The sequence below is a fragment of the Pongo abelii genome, chromosome 2, assembly GCF_028885655.2.
Source record: "Pongo abelii isolate AG06213 chromosome 2, NHGRI_mPonAbe1-v2.0_pri, whole genome shotgun sequence".
Taxonomy (NCBI): domain Eukaryota; kingdom Metazoa; phylum Chordata; class Mammalia; order Primates; family Hominidae; genus Pongo; species Pongo abelii.
The window spans coordinates 61,889,765-61,914,574 of record NC_085928.1 but is presented as its reverse complement, the minus strand read 5'-3'; the positions used below and the strand labels follow the sequence as shown (position 1 = coordinate 61,914,574).

General features: G+C 34.0%; 1 protein-coding gene across 6 annotated transcripts in view; it reads right to left on the bottom strand.

Annotated features, from left to right (window-relative positions):
- The window catches only part of CADM2 (cell adhesion molecule 2), a 1,121,146-nt gene that overhangs the window by 119,149 nt on the left and 977,187 nt on the right, over positions 1-24,810 (bottom strand). For all 6 annotated transcript variants that reach the window (XM_024245141.3, XM_054551669.2, XM_063721866.1 and 3 more), the window contains one exon: positions 24,027-24,117. In XM_024245141.3, the coding sequence (XP_024100909.2) occupies positions 24,027-24,117 (91 nt within the window). The remainder of the gene's footprint in view (positions 1-24,026; positions 24,118-24,810) is intronic.

Genomic DNA, 24,810 nt, shown 5'->3' with positions numbered 1-24,810 from the left:
TACACCTAGGTTTTATGCTATAGCCTATTGATTATGCTATAAACTTGTACATCATGTTACTGCTCTGAATACTGGAACAAATTGTAACACAATGGTAAGTATTTGAGTGTGTAGACATGGAAAATATATAGTAAAAACAGAGTACTATAATAGTTTGGTATTACTATCCTATATATGGTGCATCATTGATCAAAGTGTTGTTATGTGGTGCATGACTGTAATTTCCTGAGTGATAGTAGACTCTGACACAGAGCTTCTAAGTCCCTTGGGAGTGATAGGAGAATCTTTTGCTCTGAGATTCTCCTATGAGATGTTCTAATCAGAAGTTTCTGGTGGGCTCCTAGGCAGCTTACTGGGTAATTACAGGTTGGAACTTTCAGTCCCATTTTCCTTTCAACCTCTAGGGAGCTGAGGTGACTGAAGGTTAGATGATCATCAATGGTCAGTGATATAACCAATTATGCCTACCTAATGAAGCCCCCATAAAACCTAAAACGACAGGGTTTGGAGAGCTTCTGTATTGCAGAGCATGCGGAAGGTCCGAGATGGAGGCATGCCAGGAGAGGGCATGGAAGCTCCTCTCCTCTTCCCGCATACCTTGCCCTATCCACCTCCTCATCTCGCTGTTCATCAGTTGCCTTTGTGAGAGAGAGAGAGAGACAGAGGGAGAGAGAGAGAGAGAGAGAGAGAGATACAGATATACAGATATATAGATATAGATATATATTTTTTTTAATTTAAGTTCCACAAAACATGTGTAGAACATGCAGGCTTCTTACGTAGGTATACTTGTACCATGGTGGTTTCCTGCATCCATCAACCCATCATCTAGGTTCCCTCCCCTCACCCCCAACCCTGCAACAGGCTCCAGTTTGTGTGGTTCCCTTTCCTGTGTCCATGTGTTCTCATTGTTCAACTCCCACTTATGAGTGAGAACATGAAGTGTTTGGTTTTCTGTTCTTGTATTAGTTTGCTGAGGATGATGGCTTCCAGCTTTATTCATATTCCTGCAAAGGACATGATCTCACTCCTTTTTATGGCTGCATAGTATTCCATGGTGTATATGTGCCACATTTTCCTCATCCAGTCTATCACTGATGGGCATTTGCGTTGGTTCCAAGTCTTTTCTGTCGTAAACAGTGCTGCAATAAACGTATGTGTGCATGTGTCTTCACATTGGAATGATTTATATTCCTTTGGGTATATACCCAATAATGGGATTGCTAGGTCAAATGGTATTTCTGGTTATAGATGCTTGAGGAATTTGTGTCTTTATATTAGAATGATTTATATTCCTTTATGTATATATCCAGTAATGGGATTGCTGGGTTAAGTGGTGTTTCTGGTTCTAGATTCTTGAGAAATCACCGCACTGCCTGCCACAATGATTGAACTAATTCACATTCCCACCAACAGTGTAAAAGCGTTCCTATTTCTCTGCAGCCTTGCCAGCATCTATTGCTTCTTGACTTTTTAATAATCGCCATTCTGACTGGTGTCAGATGGTACCTCATTGTGGTTTTGATTTTCATTTCTCTAATGATTAGTGATGTTGAACTATTTTTCGTATGTTTGTTGGCTGCATAAATGTCTCCTTTTGAGAAGCGCCTGTTCATATCCTTTGCCCACTTTCTGATGGGGTTGTTTTTTATCTTGTAAATTGGGGTTTAAGCTTCTTGTAGACTCTAAATATTAGACCTTTGTCAGATGAGTAGATTGCAAAAATTTTCTCCCATTCTGTAGGTTTCCTGTTCACTCTGATGATAGTTTTTTTTGCTGTGCAGAAGCTCTTTAGTTTAATTAGATCCCATTGTCAATTTTGGCTTTTGTTGCAATTGCTTTTGGCGTTTTCATCATGAACTCTTTGACCATGCCTATGTCCTGAATGTTATTGCCTAGGTTTTCTCCTAGGGTTTTGATAGTTTTGTGTAATATTCTTTATAATTAATGAGTGAATATAAGCAAAGTGTTTCCCTGAGTTCTGTGAGCTATCCTACCAAATTAACAAAACCCAAGAAGGAAGTCACGGAAATCATGGTTTGTAGGCAGTTGGTCCGAAGTACAGGTAACACCCTAGTGCATGTGAGTGGCATCTGGAATGGGAGGCAATCTTGTGGGACTGAAACCTCAATCTGCAGTCTGACGTATACGTGAATTGAATTGCATGACACCCAGTTAGTGTCTCAGGAAAACTGATTGTTGGTGGAGGAAACTGATTGTTGGTAACACACATTTTGGTGGTCAGAGATGAAGTGTTGTGGTAAATGTGTAAGTAGAAAGTAGTAAACAGTTTGTTTTTTTCTATCTTCAGGAAGATAAAAAACAAAAAGGGAGGATAATTTTATCAGATCTATATCCATGAAAATTCTGAAAGAGCATTATATGATAACAAGTGAAGAAACTAGGTATATAAAATATTGGAAAAATATAATAATATGTATCATTCAATTAGATAGACAAATCACTCCCCTAGTATCCTTAATAAAAGCCAAATTATTAATAGTTCTCAACTTGCTTCATTTATCCTAAATCTTTTAACTATTTGAATTTACCAATTCTTATAACAGGCTGGATTGTCTTGTACTATGTACATCCTTAACATCTCTTGAAGCAGCAAAAAAATGATAAAATAAAACTATGATTTGCAGCAATGTAGAAATCTTGTCCTTTTCACAAAGTTACATAAAACCCATATTAAAATAGCAGTTATACTGGTGATACTTTGGGGTTTAGAACATTCATCTTTATAATACTACTCAAAGGAAGTAATTTAGTATCTTAGGAGGCAAACTTTTCTCGATGTTTGAACTTTTAAACATACAGAGAAAATTGTATGCATGTATTTATACACTTCCATACACTCAAAATTATCCCCCAAAATCTAAACTGCCATGATTTTTTCCTAGTTCTGTTTATAAGCTTTTTTGTCTCATCTTAAAGCAAATGGCTCTGTAAATATGTAGTTAAATTCAGATATGTCTTTTTAAATTGTTTACATAGAAATGCAATTAAAGATCTAGATAAATTATTCAAGTTGCCAATCTGTATTTTAAAACAAATTTTTTTCCAAAAAAAAAAAACTTCCTTAAAGGAAATAACAACAGCATCTACAAAATTGGTTAACAGGAGGATGTAGTTGTGTAAGTCTTTGCTGACACTGATCTAAATCCTTCAAGCATTCTTGATCCTAGGCTCTGTGATAAATCTTCAAGGTGGCAAAATAGCACCATAAGATGCAAATTCAATGAAATAGAGGTTAGAGTTTATGCATAGATTAAAAATAGCCTATACATATTCCCAATTAGTATTTAAAATGTTCAAGCTTCTTAATATCACCATAAAAATATTAAGTGGTTTAGCAAGTCTTGATACAATTTGTGTTTCATCTTAATAAAGAGGGCCCCCTAGGCTTTCTCTAATTGGAACCCAGAAATGATTGAGTTTCTTGCTACAAATGAAGAACAATCTTCCCTGCTGTTCAGGCATCCAAAGAGATCATTTAAAAGTGGTTCCAGTCTACAGTTTCTATGTGATAAGGCTGAAAAAAGAGTAGGAGCTAGACACCAGGAGTAACAGGACAGTGAAAATAGCATCAGATGTGAGACGATAACGTTACGTCACTCTACATGAGATACTTAGTCCATCCAGAACGTTTCTCTTTAACCAGCCCAAATAATTAAAAAAGTTGGAAAACTTATGTTTGAGATAAAATTTTGATTTTGTTTCTATCAATACTATAAAACTATAAAGATGTTTATTTTTCCTTATATCTAAAGATAGTTTTTCAGCAGTTTCTTCCTTAGAGCAACAGAAAAGTTAAAAGTAAAAAGAGAAACAAAATATGTTTATACATTTATTCTCAAATATCCTGAGGCATTCATTGATGAAGTTGTTTTTAATCTGAACAGACTTTTTTTAGAAAACCTATTAACTCGGCCTTTTGTTTTCTACATATCTAATAAGAGATTACCTGTATGTTGCACAATTCCTAATTTATAAATTGCTGTTGAAAGGTATTGCCACAAGTCTCTCAGATGTTGATATTTATTTAATATTTTGAACCAGATACAAACCTGATTACTAATTTTCAGTGAAATTCTTTAATTTGTATTTGGGGCATTTATTCTGTGCAGTTATACCACAGCAACAGTGCTTCTAATCTTTTCTGTGATTAGAAACTATGGGATTATTCACTCCCTAGGTACTGAGAATGGAAACTTTCTTTGCCTTAATTGTTCACATCCCCTCTTTCAGGTTCGTGCTTCCTAACAGGAATAAAGAACAAGAAGTTCAGTAATGGAGAAGTGAGTCCCATCATGTACAGGAAAAGAATCTTCCTGGTGTGGAAAGGGACAGGAGTTAAACACTATGCAAAATTTGAAATTCTCCAGTCTCTCCTTTTTCTAAACAGTGACATCCCCCTTGGGATCTGCACTGCCTTTTTTTCATAAGGACAGGATATGTTGGGGTCTAACACTAAAATTAATCCTATGAAAATTAAACTTACTTTTCCTAGGTGAAAAAAAAGTCACCTTTCCTATTTGAAAAAAAAAAAAGTCGCATTCAAGACATCTTGTTCTATCTTAAAGGAAAATGAACAAAAATTTCAAATATTTATATCTTATACTTCCTTTAAGACAAAGCAGAATCATATAGTCAGTAACTTTATGCCTTATGTACCATGTCACCATAGGAAGATGCCTACTGGCTTTATTTCAGTTTAGAAATTCCACAGATGGGCGGTAAATATTATTAAAGTTTTAAAACCAGGGAGTTTTTTAAAAACGTAATACCTCTCTATTTCCTGTGATATTTTCACTGAAAAGTGAAATAAGGTGGTAGGAGTTACAAAAACATCTTGATCCTTTTTCTGCTTTAAGCAAAGACTTTCTGATTAAGAAATTATAGTAAGAGTCTATGCTTAATATGCCCAATGTTTATGTTATCATATTTTTAGAGAAAGGAAGGGATAAGTAAATGTAAATTAATTGACAAGTGGATTTAAAAATTGTTCAAGTAAAAGATTTAAAGTTTATTGAGTTCAGGAAAAAAGAACCCTGAACAAACTTTAGCCTAGGCATTTCCCCTTTGGGTAGACTGAGATTACATCTCTAAACGAAGCCCAAACACTGCTAAATAATTGAGGAGGAGGAAAAAAGGAGAAGAGGAGAAATATTAGAAGCTGGGGTTGCTTGGTAGCGTTTTTAAAAAATTAAAATGTAAATACAAAGCAATCTAAAAGAGCAGTATTCTGAAAATTGTGAAGCTGATTAAAAATATAATTTTTAATAACTTTCTGTCAGAAGTTAAGGATGTAGTTGAAAAACAGCAAGAAATACAAAAGGACTACTTGTGGGTCTATTTATTGCAGTGATCTTTACAAATTTAAAAACTACACTAAGGATTTTTGTTATTTAAGATCAAGTAAATATTTCTAAACATTATTTATAAATAGCATTCCCCACATATATGTAAAGTCATATTAATTATTGAAAAAATATTGCTTTAGGTCCTTGCAGTGTACATCAAGCTGTGTTTTCTCCTCAGATTTCATTTTTGTGCAATTTAGTTGTAATGAAATTAGATTTTCTTTTATTCTTGGTATTGATTTCATACTTTTATGGGAGCAATTCTTTAAATGTCAAATAAATTTTAGTACAAGCAAGCTTAAATTTGAGTGTTTTACTTATTAAAATTTAGGCTCATTTTAAAATATAATAAATGAAACATCTATGTGTCTGATAGTCTTTATACATATATGCATGAGCAAAAACAAAACTTCAGAACTATTTATTGTAGTCTTCAATATATTTCCACAGGTTTAATTAACAGAAAATGTCCTATTCTACACTTATATCTTAAGACAGATAAGAGATCAATGAATTTTCTTTTTTGTTAGTTAAAAATGGCTGTATGTTCTTTAATAGGTACTTGATAAATGCATGAAATTATCAAATAATTATCTATAAACAAATCTGTGCAAGTTTTTGAACCAGGGATTGTGAGGGGTATAAAAAACTAAAATAAATATCTGCTCTGAGGTATTATATTCTAGTAGTTTCTATAACATATATGTCATCAACCATAATATTTGGTAGCATACAGTAAGTGGCATAAATGAGTTATAAAACATCAGAAAGATTCATCACCTACATTACGGACATTATAATAGGCTTTATGAAAAATAAAACTCTTGATTACGGTGTTTAATTATAGCAGAATTTTGACAAGTAGAAATAGAATACACCAACTCAATAGGAGTCTAAGCCCTGAGTAGAATGCTTGCCCTCAAGAGGCCATAATGTTGGAAAGATTAAATATTGGGAATGCCAGGAAAGAAATGAGAATAGGGTTACCAAGTAAAATTGCTATTGGCAAAAAATTACAAATTAAGAAAAGGTAAGGTTAAAAGCACTTAATGTGATAACTGAGTTGGGAGTAATGAAAGCAAAAAGCAAACTATAAGTTGTGTATGAAGAATCAGGAACAAGTATGCTCATAAGTAGCTTAGTCCAAGAGAAAGCCTATAGGACAAAAAGCAGAACATGAAAAAGTATTATTTTAGTATAAGACCAGAAAACTGATGGTTACACCAATATAGAAGAGAGAATGAAATGTGGGAAGGAAAGTTTTGGTCATAAACAGGAGCAACATGAACAGAAGCAAAGAAATAGAAAAGTTTGGGGTACAGGTGTGGGGGAAACATCTGTACATTTAAAGTAAGAAACAGCGGGCCTGGAGTGCCAGCTGAAGAATCCAGACTTTCTTTAAAAATGAAATATCTTATTTTGATTTTTGAGAAGTGAGTACTCCTGATCAGTTTCCTTTAAGAAAATTGACGTGAAACGTCTGGGGAAAATCCAATAAAGAGGCCATATATACAGTTATTAAGACAGATAACAAGTTCCTACATAAAGAGAGAGAAATAATAAAGGAAAGCACATGATAAACAATAAAAGAGCCCTGAAAAAATAAATACAACTTTTTTGAAGCTAGGCAGTGTATGGTGTTAAGGAAGAGATAAAAGAAATTCTCTTTACAGTGTCTAGTCTGTACAACAGGTGCAATCGTAGTGCCAAAAAGAAAAACAACAATTTAAAGACTAACCAACGAACCACTTAAACAAAAGGGAGATGAAAAAGAGATTGAAATAAAGCCAAGAGGGAAAAACTGTTGATTTCCATTTTGAACATGCTGAATTCAAGTGTTATAAGAAAACCAAGAAATACATCTTGAACCAGCAATTAAATAAATAAATAATTAGAAATCAGGGAAGAGGGCAGAACTGGAATTTTTACAGAGATGGGTGCCAACCATGTTTCCAAGCTAAAGAATGAAAACAAAATAGCACATCACTGAACATCTTAGAATACACTTACTAAGAAAATAAGAAAAGGCGATACAGTCCAAAAATTCTAAGAAAAAGAAAATCAAGAGAATAGAGTCATAGGAGCAAGAAAAATTTTCTTTCAAAATTTATCGTCCTGAATGTTTATCTTTATAATCCCACTAATGCCTTGATTTCTCAGTTCTGTGATTTTCTCCTGCCCAATAATGATTCTGTCAGCTCCACCTCTGCCATGATGACACACTTCATTGTCATCGTTGTTACTTCCATAAAAGTCTCATTTTTTCTCTAATTACAAACTTCTATTTGTTCAGTTCACTATTCTCTTATATATCATCAAAACCTCCAATCTTAACTGAGGGGCCCACTATTTTCCTTTATTCTTTAATGCCCCTCTCCCCTTCACTTCTCTCCTTAGCCAGTCTTACGATCCAGTCAATCAGATTTGTTTTGTTTTGTTTTTTCCCTTTCTCCATTCATTATTATCTAGTTAACTCCCAGCCCTAATGTACCCAACTTTTCCATCTTCTCTGTGCCTTTAGCACAACATCAAAGCAAGCTAAAGAAAAAGGAGGAGAAGGTAAATGATGTTTGTTTTACTAAATACTGTCCTTGCAGTCATCATGCAAGTGTGCACATGAAGAACAAGGACAAAGGCAATTTTAAAGCCGAACTAAATGTCATTACTGTATCTTGGAGGTTTTTTGTTGCTGTTGTTTTCCAATCTGTTGAAATATGCATAATGTATTATCATTAATGTCATTAAGAATGTTTGATTAGACATACTCGTTTCTCCGTCCCAGAACTGCTTAACATAATATTGAAAATAGATATTGTTGAAAAACTTTGTATCTTAATATAGTTAGAACCCTTATTTGTTAAATTGGATTTGTTTTAACATTTCAGATATTTGGTACTGAAACAGAAGTATAAATGTACAGAGAAAAAGGAAGGAGAGGATTGAATAAATGACCCAGATGAAGTAAGTTCTTAAACAACTTATCTTTTAAATTATAGATTTCCCACTGTGTTTTTTCACCTATTGCAGTTACTTGCATTGATTAATTTAATGTGTCTTTGTCTATTTGTGTGTGAGAAAGAACAAGGTGGTTCCTTAGCTTTTCTTCTCATTGGCCTCAACTCTTCTGTTTTAAATATTTCTGGATATGTTCTTCAGTTTCTTATTTCATCCTCACAATTATCATGAGTTAGAGTTTGCTCAGTATTGAGATGGCATTGCCCATATCTGCACAATTGATTTTATGAAAAGCAATAGACTTTTTTTCTTCTATTTATAGTTTCAGAATCCCAAAGACTCCTGTTGCAAAAGTCTCAACAACAAAAGTTTCTACTCAAACATCACTATCAGTACTTCTGTCTGACAGGGTCAAAGACATTTTCATGCAGTAATAAATGAAGTTTGAAGTCGAAAACTCAAGCCTACTTACTCCCTTAAACTGTAAATTGAAACGCTGATTCCAAGTTTATCTACTTATACAAGTTTTTAAAATCAATTATGACACTAGTATAGTGTCGAGTAGGAGGAGTCTCATTACATTATGGGTTAGCTTTACAGCGGAAAATAACATGCATATTAATTTCACCAGTAGATTTTAGACTTTGATAGCAAATAAAAAATGGACTTCTATTCTGATTAATGTCAGCATGTGCTACTTGATTCTTATTTTTTAAGGCACTTCTTGCCTCCAAGCTTAGAAGCTTGTAGTTGAAACAGGAAATAACCTATGCAAGAAAGAGGTAAGTACTCTTTAGAAGACTTGAAAATAATGGCATTTTTAGAGTGCCTGTAAAATCCTGAACTACTTTTTACTGATAAGGTAGTGTTCATTGATGATTATTTTAACAGTTTTAAAAAATAAAGCAGTCATATCACACTACGAACTGTATAATTCCAGCCAATTTATGGCACAACAAATAAAAGATTATCCTTAGAAAAGATAAGATTGCTATGATCATGAAGGAGTGACAGATTTTTGCATTGAAAGAAAAATATTCAAAACTGTGACAAATGCTTAAGCTAATCTCTTAAGGACTTTCTGCTGAAGCAAAACAATTACCCATGCCTAATCTATACTTAACATTTCTTTTCGTTGGTAAACATGGAATATTAATTCCTGGTTAAAAGAGCAAAATATCTTGAGTAAGCATTCATTCTCTCATCTACTGTGTATATGTACATTAAGCATAAAATTTTTATAATATATTTAACAATAATCATTCTTCAGAAAATAGTTTTCAACGTATTTGAAAATTATTGACTATGAAAATTTTATTTTGACCAAAGAACTCTTTGCAATAATTTCATGTTTTCATAATGAAAAAATTATGAGTGTGCATTTCTCAGAATCTTCCATTTTATCAACCTGTGTACATCATAAGAACAATGGGATACTATATAAAATGTTTCTATAAGCATCCTAATCAATCAGAAGCCTATAAACCATTCAATTCAAGGACATTTTGGAATGACAGGGTCCTATTTTTTATATAAGAGTAACTTTACAACCCATTACTTCCTTTACTATAAAATAGTGCTCATTAACCTTACAAGATCTAATATTGACATTAAACACTGTGTTATCATTATACTACTGCTTCTGCTTTATGATTTGTTTCATTTCTAATATTAAAACCAGTGACCTTCAGAAAGTAATAGTAAAGTGCATAGCATTTATCTGATAGCTGAAAAATTAAATGTTCTGAATAAGTAAAGCTTGAAGATAATTGAAACTTAAAACTTAAAGTTTTGAAGGTACTTTTTTAGTCATTTAGATGTAATCATTCTCAAAGGATCAAACTTCTCTGTTATTAAACAGAAGAGTTTTGGTGACACTCAACTTTGTTTTCTAGAGCTAAGATATCTTTAGTTTGAACACACATTTTTATATAGTGTTGTTTCATAGGAACTGAATTAAGACTTAACATGTTTTTTTCTCCCTAAATTTCTGCAGTACCCAGCTTTCTCATAGCTGGTATGCTTATTGCAACAATTTTCAAACCCTTTAAGGTGTGACATACAATAAAAAATATATTTGACAACCATACATAGTATGTAAACACATATATACAAGAAATAATAGCTTGCTCTCTCTTATATTCTGTGACATTTTCTTTACTCTTTCTTCTTGTCTACATTTTCCTTTTCTATTCTATTATTTTCTCTTTTTTTTTAAAAAAAAAGTCATATAAATTGATTTTATAACTCATTAATAAGCCACAACTTGCAATTTGAAAAACACTGCATTAGTGACCCACAGTGAGAGTGCTGTATCCCAGGAGTTCTCTTGTCCCTGCGCTTCAATGCTGTTATATTTTCAATGTTGCTTCTACATGGTTGCATCACTATCTTCATCCTTGCAGTTTTGAGTGGTGGTGCTTAAGTCCGCCATGCCTCACATTTCCATGACATCTCCTGGCCCCACGTTGTCATAGGTGCTGCTCTATTCTCCGTCTTTTTAAAGTCTTATCTTTTACTTTCCTTTCTCTTTTCCTTGAAGCACTTCTGGTACTCTGGATTTGCAAGACTTGGGCTTTAGAGCCCTCCTCAATCACTGAGAAAGTCTGCCTATTCAAATTGGAGGTTTTTGTAAATGTTCATATTTTCTATACTTTTTTTTTTTTTTTTTTTGAGACGGAGTCTCGCTCTGTCTCACAGGCTGGAGTGCAGTGGCGCGATCTCGGCTCACTGCAAGCTCCGCCTCCCGGGTTCCCGCCATTCTCCTGCCTCAGCCTCCCGAGTGGCTGGGACTACAGGCGCCGGACACCACGCCCGGCTAATTTTTTTTTTTTTTTTTAGTAGAGACTGGGTTTCACCGTGTTAGCCAGGATGGTCTCAATCTTCTGACCTCGTGATCCGCCCGCCTTGGCCTGCCAAAGTGCTGGGATTACAGGCATTAGTCACCGTGCCCGGCCTGTTTTAAACACTGGCACTGTTTGCTGTTTATTTTATTTTATTTAGCTTTGAAATTTAGAAGCTTCTATATGTTTGAGTTTTGTATGCCTGGATTGAGGTTACATACATACTGTAAAATCATGTGTAAAAAAGGTGTGTAATGCAAGAAAATTTCTTTTAGGATGTATTTTCTTGAGTAAGTGGCTAAGGAATAACAATTTTTCAAGTTTCATTATTAATTAAAATAATAGCACATCTCTAAAGTGATTCTGAATTAAATCTATTTTTCACATTTTCCTTTGTACATTTATGCAAAAATGATAGTCAAGTTATTTAAAAGCTGGTATAATAGGTGGACAATAATCCATTTCTCAGTAAGTTGTACTGGTGACTACTAGAGGGATATTAGTTCCAAATTTATGATACATGTTATGAAAAAAATGCAAAAAGACAAAGCGAATCTTATTGAATAGCTTTAGAGCAACAGACTTTTAAAAATACATAAATAATTCTAGTATTTCAATTTTTAAAATGTTGAGTGATTATTTTTCTGTGAACTTTCTACAATTACTATGTTGTTGAATTTGCTATATAAACACATATGCAATGTTTCCAAACTTTAAAGAGTAAAATGCTTAAATGTAATCTCAAAAATTAATGTATTTTTAAAAATACAAATTTTAAATCTATAAGCAAAAGAGTGCATGTCTGAAAAATCTACTAAACGTATATGACAGTACCATTCCAAAACGGTGTCTTAAATGTATCGAGAGACATGTTTGGTGTAGGGTTTTCCAGTGAACATTTACATAATCCCTCAAAATAATTGGCTTTTTGTTGCAAGAAAACTGCTTACCTGGAAATGTTCAAGGAGTGCATACATTTCCTCTATGGATCTATAATCGTGGTTCTGCAAGCTCTTATGGGACTTTCACAAGACATTGGAACATTTCATTGAAAATGATTGAGTGCCCAACACACCGCAGATACCCATGCCCAGCCTAAATAACAGCAGTGGAGATTACTGAGAGTCAGCTTCTTGTTTCAAAAACAAAATCAAATATATTCGGTCTCATTTCCAAGATAACTACTAGTGTGTTTCCAGCGAGTCAATGTGTGGTTAAATTTTGAAACCATAAAATACAAGCGAAAGACCATATGGACCTCAGAAAGGAAACTCATTATGGAAAGGACTGCACATAATTTTTTTTCAATTTTGAAAATTCAGAACGAATTTTCCAATATTATATCTTAGAAGACATTTTGGAAGAAACTGACTATATCACTTTTAATTTTAATTAGTTAATTGAGACAATTTTGCATTTCTCTGTATATCAGAACACAAAGTAAAACGTACACACAGACACACACACATACACACACACACATGCACACCCCAATCTAAATGCTCTGTATCCTTTATCATCCAAGTACTGCTGGTATAAGAATATCTGTATGATAAGGAGATGATCATTATGTTTATCCCACTAATTATTTTAGTAACATTTTATACATAGCATTTAGTAAGAAAGATATACTCTTGAGGAGTGTTTTATTTTAAAATCCTGCTTATTTTATTTATGCTGCAGGCTTTCCATTGTATTGCATTGCATTGATATTGTTTTGGCAGTAATTTTGTATTGTAGTTGTAACCTGCAGTCTTCTAAAAGTTATATAAAATTAAGAATGCAATATAATCTATTCTTTTGCAAAATACATATATTATAAAAATTGAATATTGGTCTCATTATAAAATCAAGGCGGAAACTATTTAGGTATATTTAGGTTTGTTTAGAAACTCTTTAATATTTAGATATGCTAACAAAGGTTTGAGCCTACATAACTGTTTTATATATATATATATATATATACATTTGTTTTTATTATACTTTAAGTTCTAGGGTACATGTGCACAACGTGCAGGTTTGTTACATATGTATACATGTGCCATGTTGGTGTGCTGCACCCAGTAACTCGTCGTTTACATTAGGTATATCTCCTAATGCTATCCCTCCCCACTACCCCCACCCCACAACAGGCCCCGGTGTGTGATGTTCCCTTTCCTGTGTCCAAGTGTTCTCATTGTTCATTCCCACCTATGAGTGAGAACATGCAGTGTTTGTTTTTTTGTCCTTGTGATAGTTTGCCGAGAATGATGGTTTCCAGCTTCATCCATGCCCCTACAAAGGACATGAACTCATCAGTTTTTATGGCTGCATAGTATTCCATGGTGTATATGTGCCACTTTTTCTTAATCCAGTCTATCATTGGTGGACATTTGGGTTGCTTCCAAGTCTTTGCTATTGTGAGTAGTGCTGCAATAAACATACGTGTGCATGTGTCTTTATAGCAGCATGATTTATAGCCCTTTGGGTATATACCCAGTAATGGGATGGCTGGATCAAATGGTATTTCTAGTTCTAGATCCCTGAGGAGTTGCCACACTGTCTTCCACAATGGTTGAACTAGTTTACAGTCCCAACAACAGTGTAAAAGCCTTCCTATTTCTCCACATCCTCCCCAGCACCTTTTGTTTCCTGACTTTTTAATGATCACCATTCTAACTGGTGTGAGATGCTATCTCATTGTGGTTTTGATTTGCATTTCTCTGATGGCCAGTGATGATGAGCATTTTTTCATGTGTCTGTTGGTTGCATAAATGTCTTCTTTTGAGAAGTGTCTGTTCATATCCTTTGCCCACTTGCTGATGGGGTTGTTTGTTTTTTTCTTGTAAATTTGTTTGAGTTCATTGTAGATTCTGGATATTAGCCCTTTGTCAGATGAGTAGATTGCAAAAATTTTCTCCCATTCTGTAGGTTGTCTGTTCACTCTGATGGTAGTTTCTTTTGCTGTGCAGAAGCTCTTTAGTTTAATTGGATCCTGTTTGTCAATTTTGGCTTTTGTTGCCATTGCTTTTGGTGTTTTAGACATGAAGTCCTTGCCCATGCCTATGTCCTGAATGGTATTGCCTAGGTTTTCTTCTAGGGTTTTTATGGTTTTAGGTCTAACATTTAAGTCTTTAATCCATCTTGAATTAATTTTTGTATAAGGTGTAAGGAAGGGATCCAGTTTCAGCTTTCCACATATGGCTAGCCAGTTTTCCCAGCACCATTTGTTAAACAGGGGATCCTTTCCCCATTGCTTGTTTTTGTCAGGTTTGTCAAAGATCAGATAGTTGAAGATATGTGGTATTATTTCTGAGGGCTCTGTTCTGTTCCATTGGTCTGTATCTCTGTTTTGGTACCAGTACCATGCTGTTTTGGTTACTGTAGCCTTGCAGTATAGTTTGAAGTCATGTAGCATGATGCCTCCAGCTTTGTTCTTCTGGCTTCGTATTGACTTGGCAATGCGGGCTCTTTTTTGGTTCCATATGAACTTTAAAGTATTTTTTTCGAATTCTGTGAAGAAAGTCATTGACAGCTTGATGGGGATGGCATTGAATCTATAAATTACCTTGGGTAGTATGGCCATTTTCACGATATTGATTCTTACTGTCCATTAGCATGGAGTGTTCTTTCATTTGTTTGTGTCCTCTTTTATTTTGTTGAGCAGTGGTTTGTAGTGGTCCTTGAAGATGTCCTTCATATCCCTTGTAAGTTGGATTCCTAGGTATTTTATTCCCTTTGAAGCAACTGTGAATGGGAGTTCACTCATGATTTGGCTCTCTGTTTGTCTGTTATTGGTGCATAAGAATGCTTGTGATTTTTGCACATTGATTTTGTATCCAGAGACTTTGCTTAAGTATCTTATCAGCTTAAGGAGATTTTGGGCTGAGACGATGGGGTTTTCTAGATATACAATCATGTCATCTGCAAACAGGGACAATTTGATTTCCTCTTTTCCTAATTCAATGCCCTTTATTTCTTTCTCCTGCCTTATTGCCCTGGCCAGAACTTCCAACACTATGTTGAATAGGAGTGGTGAGAGAGGGCATCCCTGTCTTGTGCCAGTTTTTAAAGGGAATGGTTCCAGTTTTTGCCCATGCAGTATGACATTGGCTGTGGATTTGTCATAAATAGCTCTTATTATTCTTAGATACGTCCCATCAATGTCTAATTTATTGAGAGTTTTCAGCATGAAGGGCTGTCGAATTTTGTCGAAGGCCTTTTCTGCATCTATTGAGATAATCATGTGGTTTTTGTCTTTGGTTCTGTTTATATGCTGGGTTACATTTATTGATTTGCATAATTTGAACCTGCCTTGCATCCCAGGGATGAAGCCCACTTGATCATGCCGGATAAGCTTTTTGATGTGTTGCAGGATTCGGTTTGCCAGTATTTTATTAAGGATTTTTGCAACAATGTTCGTCAGGGATATTGGTTTAAAATTCTCTTTTTTTGTTGTGTCTCTGCTAGGCTTTGGTATCAGGATGATGCTGGCCTCATGAAATGAGTTAGGGAGGGTTCCCTCTTTTTCTATTGATTGGAATAGTTTCAGAAGGAATGGTACCAGCTCCTCCTTGGACCTCTGGTAGAATTCAGCTATGAATCTGTCTGGTCCTGGACTTTTTTTGGTTAGTAAGCTATTAATTATTGCCTCAATTTCAGAGCCTGTTATTGGTCTATTCAGGGATTCAACCTCTTCCTGGTTTAGTCTTGGGAGGGTGTATGTGTCGAGGAATTTATCCATTTCTTCTAGATTTTCTAGTTTATTTGCGTAGAGGTGCTTGTAGTATTCTCTGATGGTAGTTCGTATTTCTGTGGGCTCGGTGGTGATATCCCCTTTATCATTTTTTATTGCGTCTATCTGATTCTTCTCTCTTTTCTTCTTTAATCAGTCTCGCTAGTGGTCTATCAATTTTGTTGATCTTTTCAAAAAACCAGCTCCTGGATTCATTTATTTTTTGAAGGATTTTTTGTGTCTCTATTTCCTTCAGTTCTGCTCTGATCTTAGTTATTTCTTGCATTCTGCTTGCTTTTGAGTGTGTTTGCTCTTACTTTTCTAGTTATTTTAATTGTGATGTTAGGGTGTCCCTTTTAGATCTTTCCTGCTTTCTCTTATGGGCATTTAGCGCTATAAATTTCCCTCTACACACTGCTTTAAATGTGTCCTAGAGATTCTGGTATGTTGTGTCTTTGTTCTTGCTGGTTTCAAAGAACATCTTTATTTCTGCCTTCATTTTGTTATGTACCCATTAGTCATTCAGGAGCAGGTTGTTCAGTATCCATGTAGTTGAGCGGTTTCGAATGAGTTTCTTAATTCTGAGTTCTAGTTTGATTGCACTGTGGTCTGAGAGACAGTTTGTTATAATTTCTGTTCTTTTACTTTTGCTGAGGAGTGTTTTACTTCCAACTATGTGGTCAGTTTTGGAATAGGTGTGGTGTGGTGCTGAGAAGAATGTATATTCTGTTGATTTGGGGTGGAGAGTTCTGTAGATGCCTATTAAGTCCGCTTAGTGTAGAGCTGAATTCAATTCCTGGATATCCTTGTTAACTTTCTGTCTCGTTGATCTGTCTAATGTTGACAGTGGGGTGTTAAAGTCTCCCATTATTATTGTGTGGGAGTCCAAGTCTCTTTGTAGGTCTCTAAGGACTTGCTTTATGAATCTGGGTGCTCCTGTATTGGGTGCATATATATTTAGGAAAGTTAGCTCTTCTTGTTGAATTGATCCCTTTACCATTATGTAGTGGCCTTCTTTGTCTCTTTTGATCTTTGTTGGTTTAAAGTCTGTTTTATCAGAGACTAGGATTGCAACCCCTGCTGTTTTTTTGTTTTCCATTTGCTTGGTAGATCTTCCCCCATCCCTTTATTTTGAGCCTATGTGTGTCTCTGCACATGAGATGGGTTTCCTGAATACAGCACACTGATAGGTCTTGACTCTTTATCCAATTTGCCAGTCTGTGTCTTTTAATTGGAGCATTTAACCCATTTACATTTAAGGTTAATATTGTTATGTGTGAATTTGATCCTGTTATTATGATGTTAGCTGTTTATTTTGCTCGTTCGTTGATGCAGTTTCTGCCTAGCATCAATGGTCTTTACAATTTGGCATGTTTTTGCAGTGGCTGGTACCGGTTGTTCTTTTCCATGTTTAGCGCTTCCTTCAGGAGCTCTTGTAGGGCAGACCTGGTGGTATTTTTTTTAACAAATATTTGATTGAAATATGGGCTGTCCCAGCAGTTTATAAGAACTCTTCAATGCTTGCCAACTTTATTGAATTATTGTGAAAAAATCAATGCTAAAAAACACGGGGCAAACAAAAAAATACAACCATCATTGTTGTTAATATAAAAGGGCAGCTTCTTTCTAATCCCAGTTCTACCATTTATCAGCTGTGTTACTGGGAAAGATCATATAACTTGAACAAGACTTATTTTTCTTCATCTAAAAAACTGAAATGATTACCACAGTCTTTATAAACCCTTTACAACGTAATAGTTGTGTGATTTAAATTAAACTATTATGCATGAGAGAAAATTATGAAAAACTATGCCAAAACAAGGTCTTATGCATCACTGACCCTGGATTCCTCACCACTCCTGAGCCAAGCCATCTACTTAGTTTGGGTTGTTTAAAGCCTTCCAGATCTGCATTTGTTCTCTGTCAAAACTTGCTAACTACTTAGTCCCTTTCATCCCAATAAAACAGCTTCAGAGTGTAGCCTTTCCCACACACATCAAACTAAAACTCAATCTTAATTCCTTCGATTCCTTGCAAATTGATCTAAACTTGTGCTACCTTAAAATTAAGGTAAATTAGTGAAGGGGCTTTTCCTGTGGCTCAGGATTTTCCAGTGTCTCGTTTTAACTATTTTGGATTTTACTCCAACTGAGGTTCATGACACTGCCTCTCTTCTCTCTAATTTATAACTATTATTATTTAACTTCAAATAAAATATCGAAGTTGCTATACCAGTTTTGCCATGACTTCAATCTGGGTTCCTTTGCTGTTTAAATATGTTTTTGAAAATACAGACCCACTGTCCTGAAATGTGTTTATTTTGCTTGAAATCTTGGATTCCAGTGCCTGAGAATATATGTGAGATGATAACTCAGTTGTCAGAATTGCCATAATAGCCTAATATTAGCATGTGTATTAAATATAATTAAGACTTCTGAGTTGGAAACTTGCTGAGATACACTGTGTGTATCTCCTTGATCAAATAATTATTTATCATCCTCATTGTTATGATGTATTATACAATTACTTGGAGGCCGACATTTCATATACACTGTCATTATTAAAACAATCTGTTTGATAAATTTCGTGTTCTTCATTTTAGAGATAAAACTACTTGATGTGTAAGAGTGAACCCTAATGTAAACATTGGACTTTGGTGTCGTAATGATGGGTCAGTATAGGTACATTGATGATAACAAATGTAACATTTTGGTATAGCATGTCAATACTGAGGAAGGCTGTGAGTGGGTGAGGGCAGGGGGTATAGGAGAAATCTTGTACTTTCTGCTCAATTTTGCTGTAAATCTAAAACTGTTCTAAAAATAAAGTTCATCAATTTCAAAAAAGGGAAAAAAAAATACTCAGTGTGGTTAAGTGATTTGCTCAGGACTACTGAGGCCACCGATATCTGCAGATTTATAATTTAAACCCAGGTCTGCATTCTCTTTCTACAATACCTCCAAACATTTTGTGCCTCAAAGTATGACACCTTAGGCATCCTATTTGAAAATAGCATACAGATATCGATGATTAATTAGAGGTTTTCTATATAGCAGGAGAGCGGTAAATATTCTGTAATAACAACTGCTATATATTAGGTCAAATAATGTAACATTGCTATTATAGATTAATATTATTTTAAAGTACATATTTTATCTTATTTTGGTAAACAATATTTCACTCTAGATGATAACTTGCTTTCTTTGATTCGTGGTTTATTTTGTCGTTTCTTCCGATGGTAATTGCATTGTATAATGATTAGCAAATAACCTGTGATTTGTAAAAAGGTACATGTTAGGCTAAGAAAATTGACTTTATATAAAACTGTTTTGCTTTAATTTTTTTTGGATGGAGTTTTGCTCTTGTTGCCCAGTCTGGAGTTCAGTGGTGTGATCTCGGCTCACTGCAACTTCCACCTCCCGGGTTCAAGCAATTCTCCTTGCTCAGCCTCCCCAGTAGCTGAGATTACAGACACCCGCCACCCTGCCTGGCTATTTTTTTTTTTTTTTTTTTTGGTATTTTTAGTAGAGACGGGGTTTCACCATATTGCCCAGGCTGGTCTCGAGCTCCTGACCTCAGATGATCCTCCTGCCTCCACCTCCCCAAGTGCTGGGATTACAGGTGTGAGCACCCAGCCTTTTGTCTGTTTCTTGTTGTTGTTGTTGTTGTTGTTAAAAATTCTCTATTATCCTAACAGAAAAATACATTAATATATACATATCAGAGTTCTTTAATTCCTGATCATTTCAAAAATAGGTGTGTAATTATTTTTCTAAAACACCTCACTAGTTGCTATGTAGTATGTGATCTGTCTTCCTAAAGATTAAATTCTTTCTTCTTTTATAGAATTGGAATGTTACGTGCTGTGCAATTATGCATACTAGATTTATGGCAAGAACAAAAGAAAAAATTGTGGTTACCAGAAAGTAAAATAGTAAGTACAACATAAACATTGTGCTGGATACATAGAAAATTTATCAATACCTATAATTATTTTCTTTTACAGAATAGATGCCAAATACATATTTATCTCACTGAAAATGTCGCATCGCTTTTTTGGAGGTGAATTTAAACAGCATTACACATTCGATTAAAATGAATATGACTCACTATTTACAGCATGTTGGGGGCAACCTCACAACATTTAAGGTCATGACTTTAATGTAATATAAAGGTTTCGTGTGTGTGTGTGTGTGTGTGTGTGTGTGTGTGTGTGTTCGTTTACTTTTAAAATGGAGAATGCTGCTGCCTGAAAGCTGTCTGGGAATTCAGCCAAAGAAAGAAGAGGGTTGCAAAAACTCTGGGGACTTGAAAGAAAAGTGGCTGGCATTAGCTCGGTTTTCACTTTAAACTAAAATTAAAACAATGGACAGACATGTACAGTAATCTCTCTTTTAAGGAAAGAATAGAATGCTTCTATAGTAGTGTCAAGTGGAACAATTTGGTCCTGGCCCAAGTTATGCAGCTGTTTCACAGGAAAATGGCAAAAGACTCCAGTCCAAAGCAGGCAAATAAGGCATGATTGTTCATAAAGAGTCACTGGGGCCCTCACATTTAGAACAAGGAAAACAACATTAGCATAAAGAAGGGCAGGTTCGGAACACCAGCCTCAGTGCAACTTGAGCCATGCCATGATGTTGTGATTTACACAAAAGATAGTGGTGTGATTTTGCCTACTACCAATATACCTAATTACTCTGAATAACGCATTCTTTAAAACGTACTAGTTAAATACTTTTTAAGAAACAATGAAGTTTTGACCACAGATTAAATGTATTATTGAAGACAGCTACAAGATAGAAAGAAATCATATAGTCACTATTCATTCCTGATTTTCACATGTTAATGAGAAGTGGATCAGATAAATGATAAAGATGAGAAAAACTAAGTGCTCACTTATACTAAGCTATACTTAGTATACTAAGTGTACTAAGTAAGCTTATACACTAAGCTATACTTAGTGTACTAAGTATACTAAGTAAGCTTATACACTAAGCTATACTTAGTGTACTAAGTATACTAAGTAAGCTTATACACTAAGCTATACTTAGTGTACTAAGTAAGCTTATACACTAAGCTATACTTAGTGTACTAAGTATACTAAGTAAGCTTATACACTAAGCTATACTTAGTGTACTAAGTATACTAAGTAAGCTTATATACTAAGTATACAAATATAGCTTATATACTAAGCTATACTTAGTATACTAAGTATGCTAAGTAAGCTTATATACTAAGTATACTAAGTAAGCTTATATACTAAGCTTACTTAATACTAAGCTATAGTATTGCTTCTCAGTGGTTCTTAAATAACAAAATGAAGATACAGGTACAATAGTTGCAAAATAATGGAGTAGAACATTGACAACGATTACCTGAGTAAATCAGAGAATTCTAACCTGCTGATTGAGTATATCACATATTTCATTTTCACTCCCGCTCTTTTACGACTATCTTAAAATATGCGAGACTCCCCATTATATGTGTTGCTATTATTATGTCTTATTTTAAAATGTGTTTGACAAAATTTTTTCTCATCCCTCTTCCACTTTTTGATTCATTTTTTGAAGTTGATAGTCTTTCCTTTAGTGACTGCCTTCACTTCCCTACTACCTACTAACTCCCTGATTAAACCATTTCAATTTGCATCCTGTTCTTTTTGCTCTGGTAAGACTTTTCTTTATGATCAGTAAGATTTCCTTCTGGGAAAATCCAATTATTTCAGTCTTCTCTTGTTTTTTGTCCTTTCTGCCTCATCTGGCACTGTTGGAAATAGTATATAAACTACAGAAAGGCTAAAACTTAGACTGTTCTTAAAGAGATTAATGTCTTCATCTAATGGAGAAGACAGTTTTACTGTAAAAATATAGAGAAGTTTATTTAAGATGATTAGAAGAACGAAGAAGAAGCAATAGTCCAAATGAAAAAAGGCATCAAAGAAGTTGACTCTAACTTTAATGATAATGTCCTGACAGTCTGCAAGGAAATATGATAAAGGGAAAGTTGTGAATAAGAATATAATACAAGAAATCAGTTAATACATATTTACTTGTGGACCATAGTATACAGAATATAACATTGGGATCTATGAAGATAAAGGCAACATATAATGACTACTTTACTTTGAAGACGTTGTGGAGCTCATGAGTTATTTGCCAGAAGATACTACATTAAATTACAGATTTTTATATGGTTATGAACTCATGTCAGAAATGACTAGTTTGGTAGAAATTTGACAAGTTTCCAGAAATAATATAAATATAGAAGAAAGCCTAATAAAGGAGGATGGCAACAGTGAAACATATCATGAGACTAGCCAGTTCACTGCCCTAAAGCATCTAGGGGTTCAACTTCAGTGGTGAAAATTATTGTCAGTCCCATTCTAGTTTTTCAAAAGTAACTTTAGCTAGAATAAGTGGAAATTTACATTTAGCAATTGAAGTAGCAGCACATAATAGAAAGAGTTAAGGCTTTGGGCAAGACTGAACTGAATTCAAATTCTCACTCATTCATTTTAAATCTGTATAAATAGGAAAATTTAGTGAAAAGTTTTGAGCCTTAGTTTCTCTTCTGTAAAACAGGGAGCCTTTCTTATTTCCTTTATGTATTTGCAAAATGATAGTAATCAGGATCCTTCTGAGAAAGGTAATATTTTCCATTTCATAAATCTCTTGAAATTTGTATTCTTAAATAAAATAAATAAGAAATTATTGTGCTTTTCATTCATCTGTAGTGCAGAGGTTTATTACATATCCAAGATTATTTCTAGGTAACTGAAAAGAGATTAAAAGAAGGCACATTTCAACCATATCTTAGATGAGTGATATGAACTACTTAAATATTTAATTATATAAAACATAAAGTCTAATAATTTCCATAAGTAAAATAATGTTTCTACTGTTGGAAGTAGATATGGAATCAAAGAATCATTGTAAGACAATTGGATGCTACTTGAGCAGGCATTCATTTATTTTCAAGCATTCTACAAAGCATATTCCCTAACTTCACCTTGTTTAATTGCATAAATTGTGCACATAATCCAAATGTATACAAATGTACTTTTGGATAAATCTGAAGGAAAGAGGACCAAAAACAATCTCTGTAAAATAATTACTAGAAGAGAGAACAGTTTAAAAATATCAAAACTGTGGTAAATAAGGCATGGATTTATTAATATGGTAAAAAATATAATGACATACAATTGATGAAGTTAAAGTGCCAGGCATCTATCTTACAATTCTTTTAGAAAAATTCCCCATGGGATAGCATGAAACTTAAATAATATAAATGTTATTGGAGACAAATTTTTAGTAATTTAACCTGATTTGCCAGAAGCAATCTCATATAGTTATATACAAAGAACAATTTAATTCCTTCTATTAAAATTTAAACAGAATTAAAATAAATTGGAATCTTTTAAAAAATCAAGTAAATTACATAAAGCTAGGCCTAGAGTGTTCCTGTATTAGAGTGATCATATTGCTTTCAAATAGAATTTAAATAATCCGTATTTAAATATCCATATGTAAGTTTTGCTTAATAATTGGTATTCTTTGACTAGCTATTTATAAACACAAATTTCAAAAGGTGAAGTTTTAGAGTTGAAAGGACATTATCACATTGACGTGCATATATTCTAATATTGAAATTACTTTACAGTTAAACACATTGAGTTTGTGACCCGTTACTTGTTTCATTGGGTGTTTCATAAGAAATATAGATTTGATTTTCCTTTTATGAAAATGAGTCTTCTTGTAACTTTAAAACTTGGGCATATTTTGGGGATGCTTCAATATTTTCTAAGTTTTTCATGGGAGAACTGAATTCAACAGTGTGCTGCTTTTATAGTCTGATGATATGAACAGTGACTGATATACTCCATTCAGTTAAAATATCTTACTGGAAAAAATACAAAAAGAAATAACAACAGCTGGAAATCTTCCCAGAAACTTCACTAGATGACAAAGTAAAAACCAATCTTCCATAGATATTAATGAAGACATGGTTCATGAGGTTTTCTGTTCTAGAGATCACTTTGCCCACCAAGAAAAGACACAAACTGTGGATTTCTACAGTTAAAGCCTGTAATCAAAGCAAGATAAAAGGAAAAAAGTTAAAAGCTTTATTGCTCATTAACTCACTTACAGTGGTTTTCCTTTGGATTCACAAGTCAAAATTAAAGGCTGTCCTTCTTGTGGAAAAGGAGTCGATGGTATAATCTTAACTGATGGTGTATCTAGAAATAAAAGAATATTAAGAAAGGTAATTAAACACATACAAAACTAGATATTTAATAACTGTGCATCATGCTGAGTGTTCAGCATTTCTTATATATTATTTATAATTATGTATATTTATTAAGGATTTCTTAGATTTGGTAAAATAAGGTGTGTGATTTAAAAAGCTAACAACCTGTCCATGCAAAGCTAGCAAAAATAACTAAATATCTCCTGAGCACCACTGTTGTATTATTTCTAAAATCTGAATTTAAAAGAGAAATCGCAAAAAGTGGTTCAGATGAATATCAAGCATTTCATACAATTGTTTCTTAAACTATTTATAGATGGCTATGAATACTATTATTATGGGCTGAATGCATTTATGTGCATCTGAATAACAACACTTTCATTGTTACAGGAATACCAGGGACTCACAATAAGGAACCCACAATGAACTCAAGCTCAATTACTGTCTCACAAGTATTATGCAGAATCTTTTCAAAATGCAATGATGCGGCCTTGGGCACATGCTGCTTGCTCTGAAGTACAGAAGTACAGTTAGTGAGTCACTTCCAATAGCATTTATGATTTTATTCAAAGTTAACATTTGTTATATATGCTACTGCATGTTTGTTAGAAAATTATTTATTTCCATTTAATAAGAAATCATCCCTAGTGAGACTTAAAGAATAATTTAAGACATTTATGTG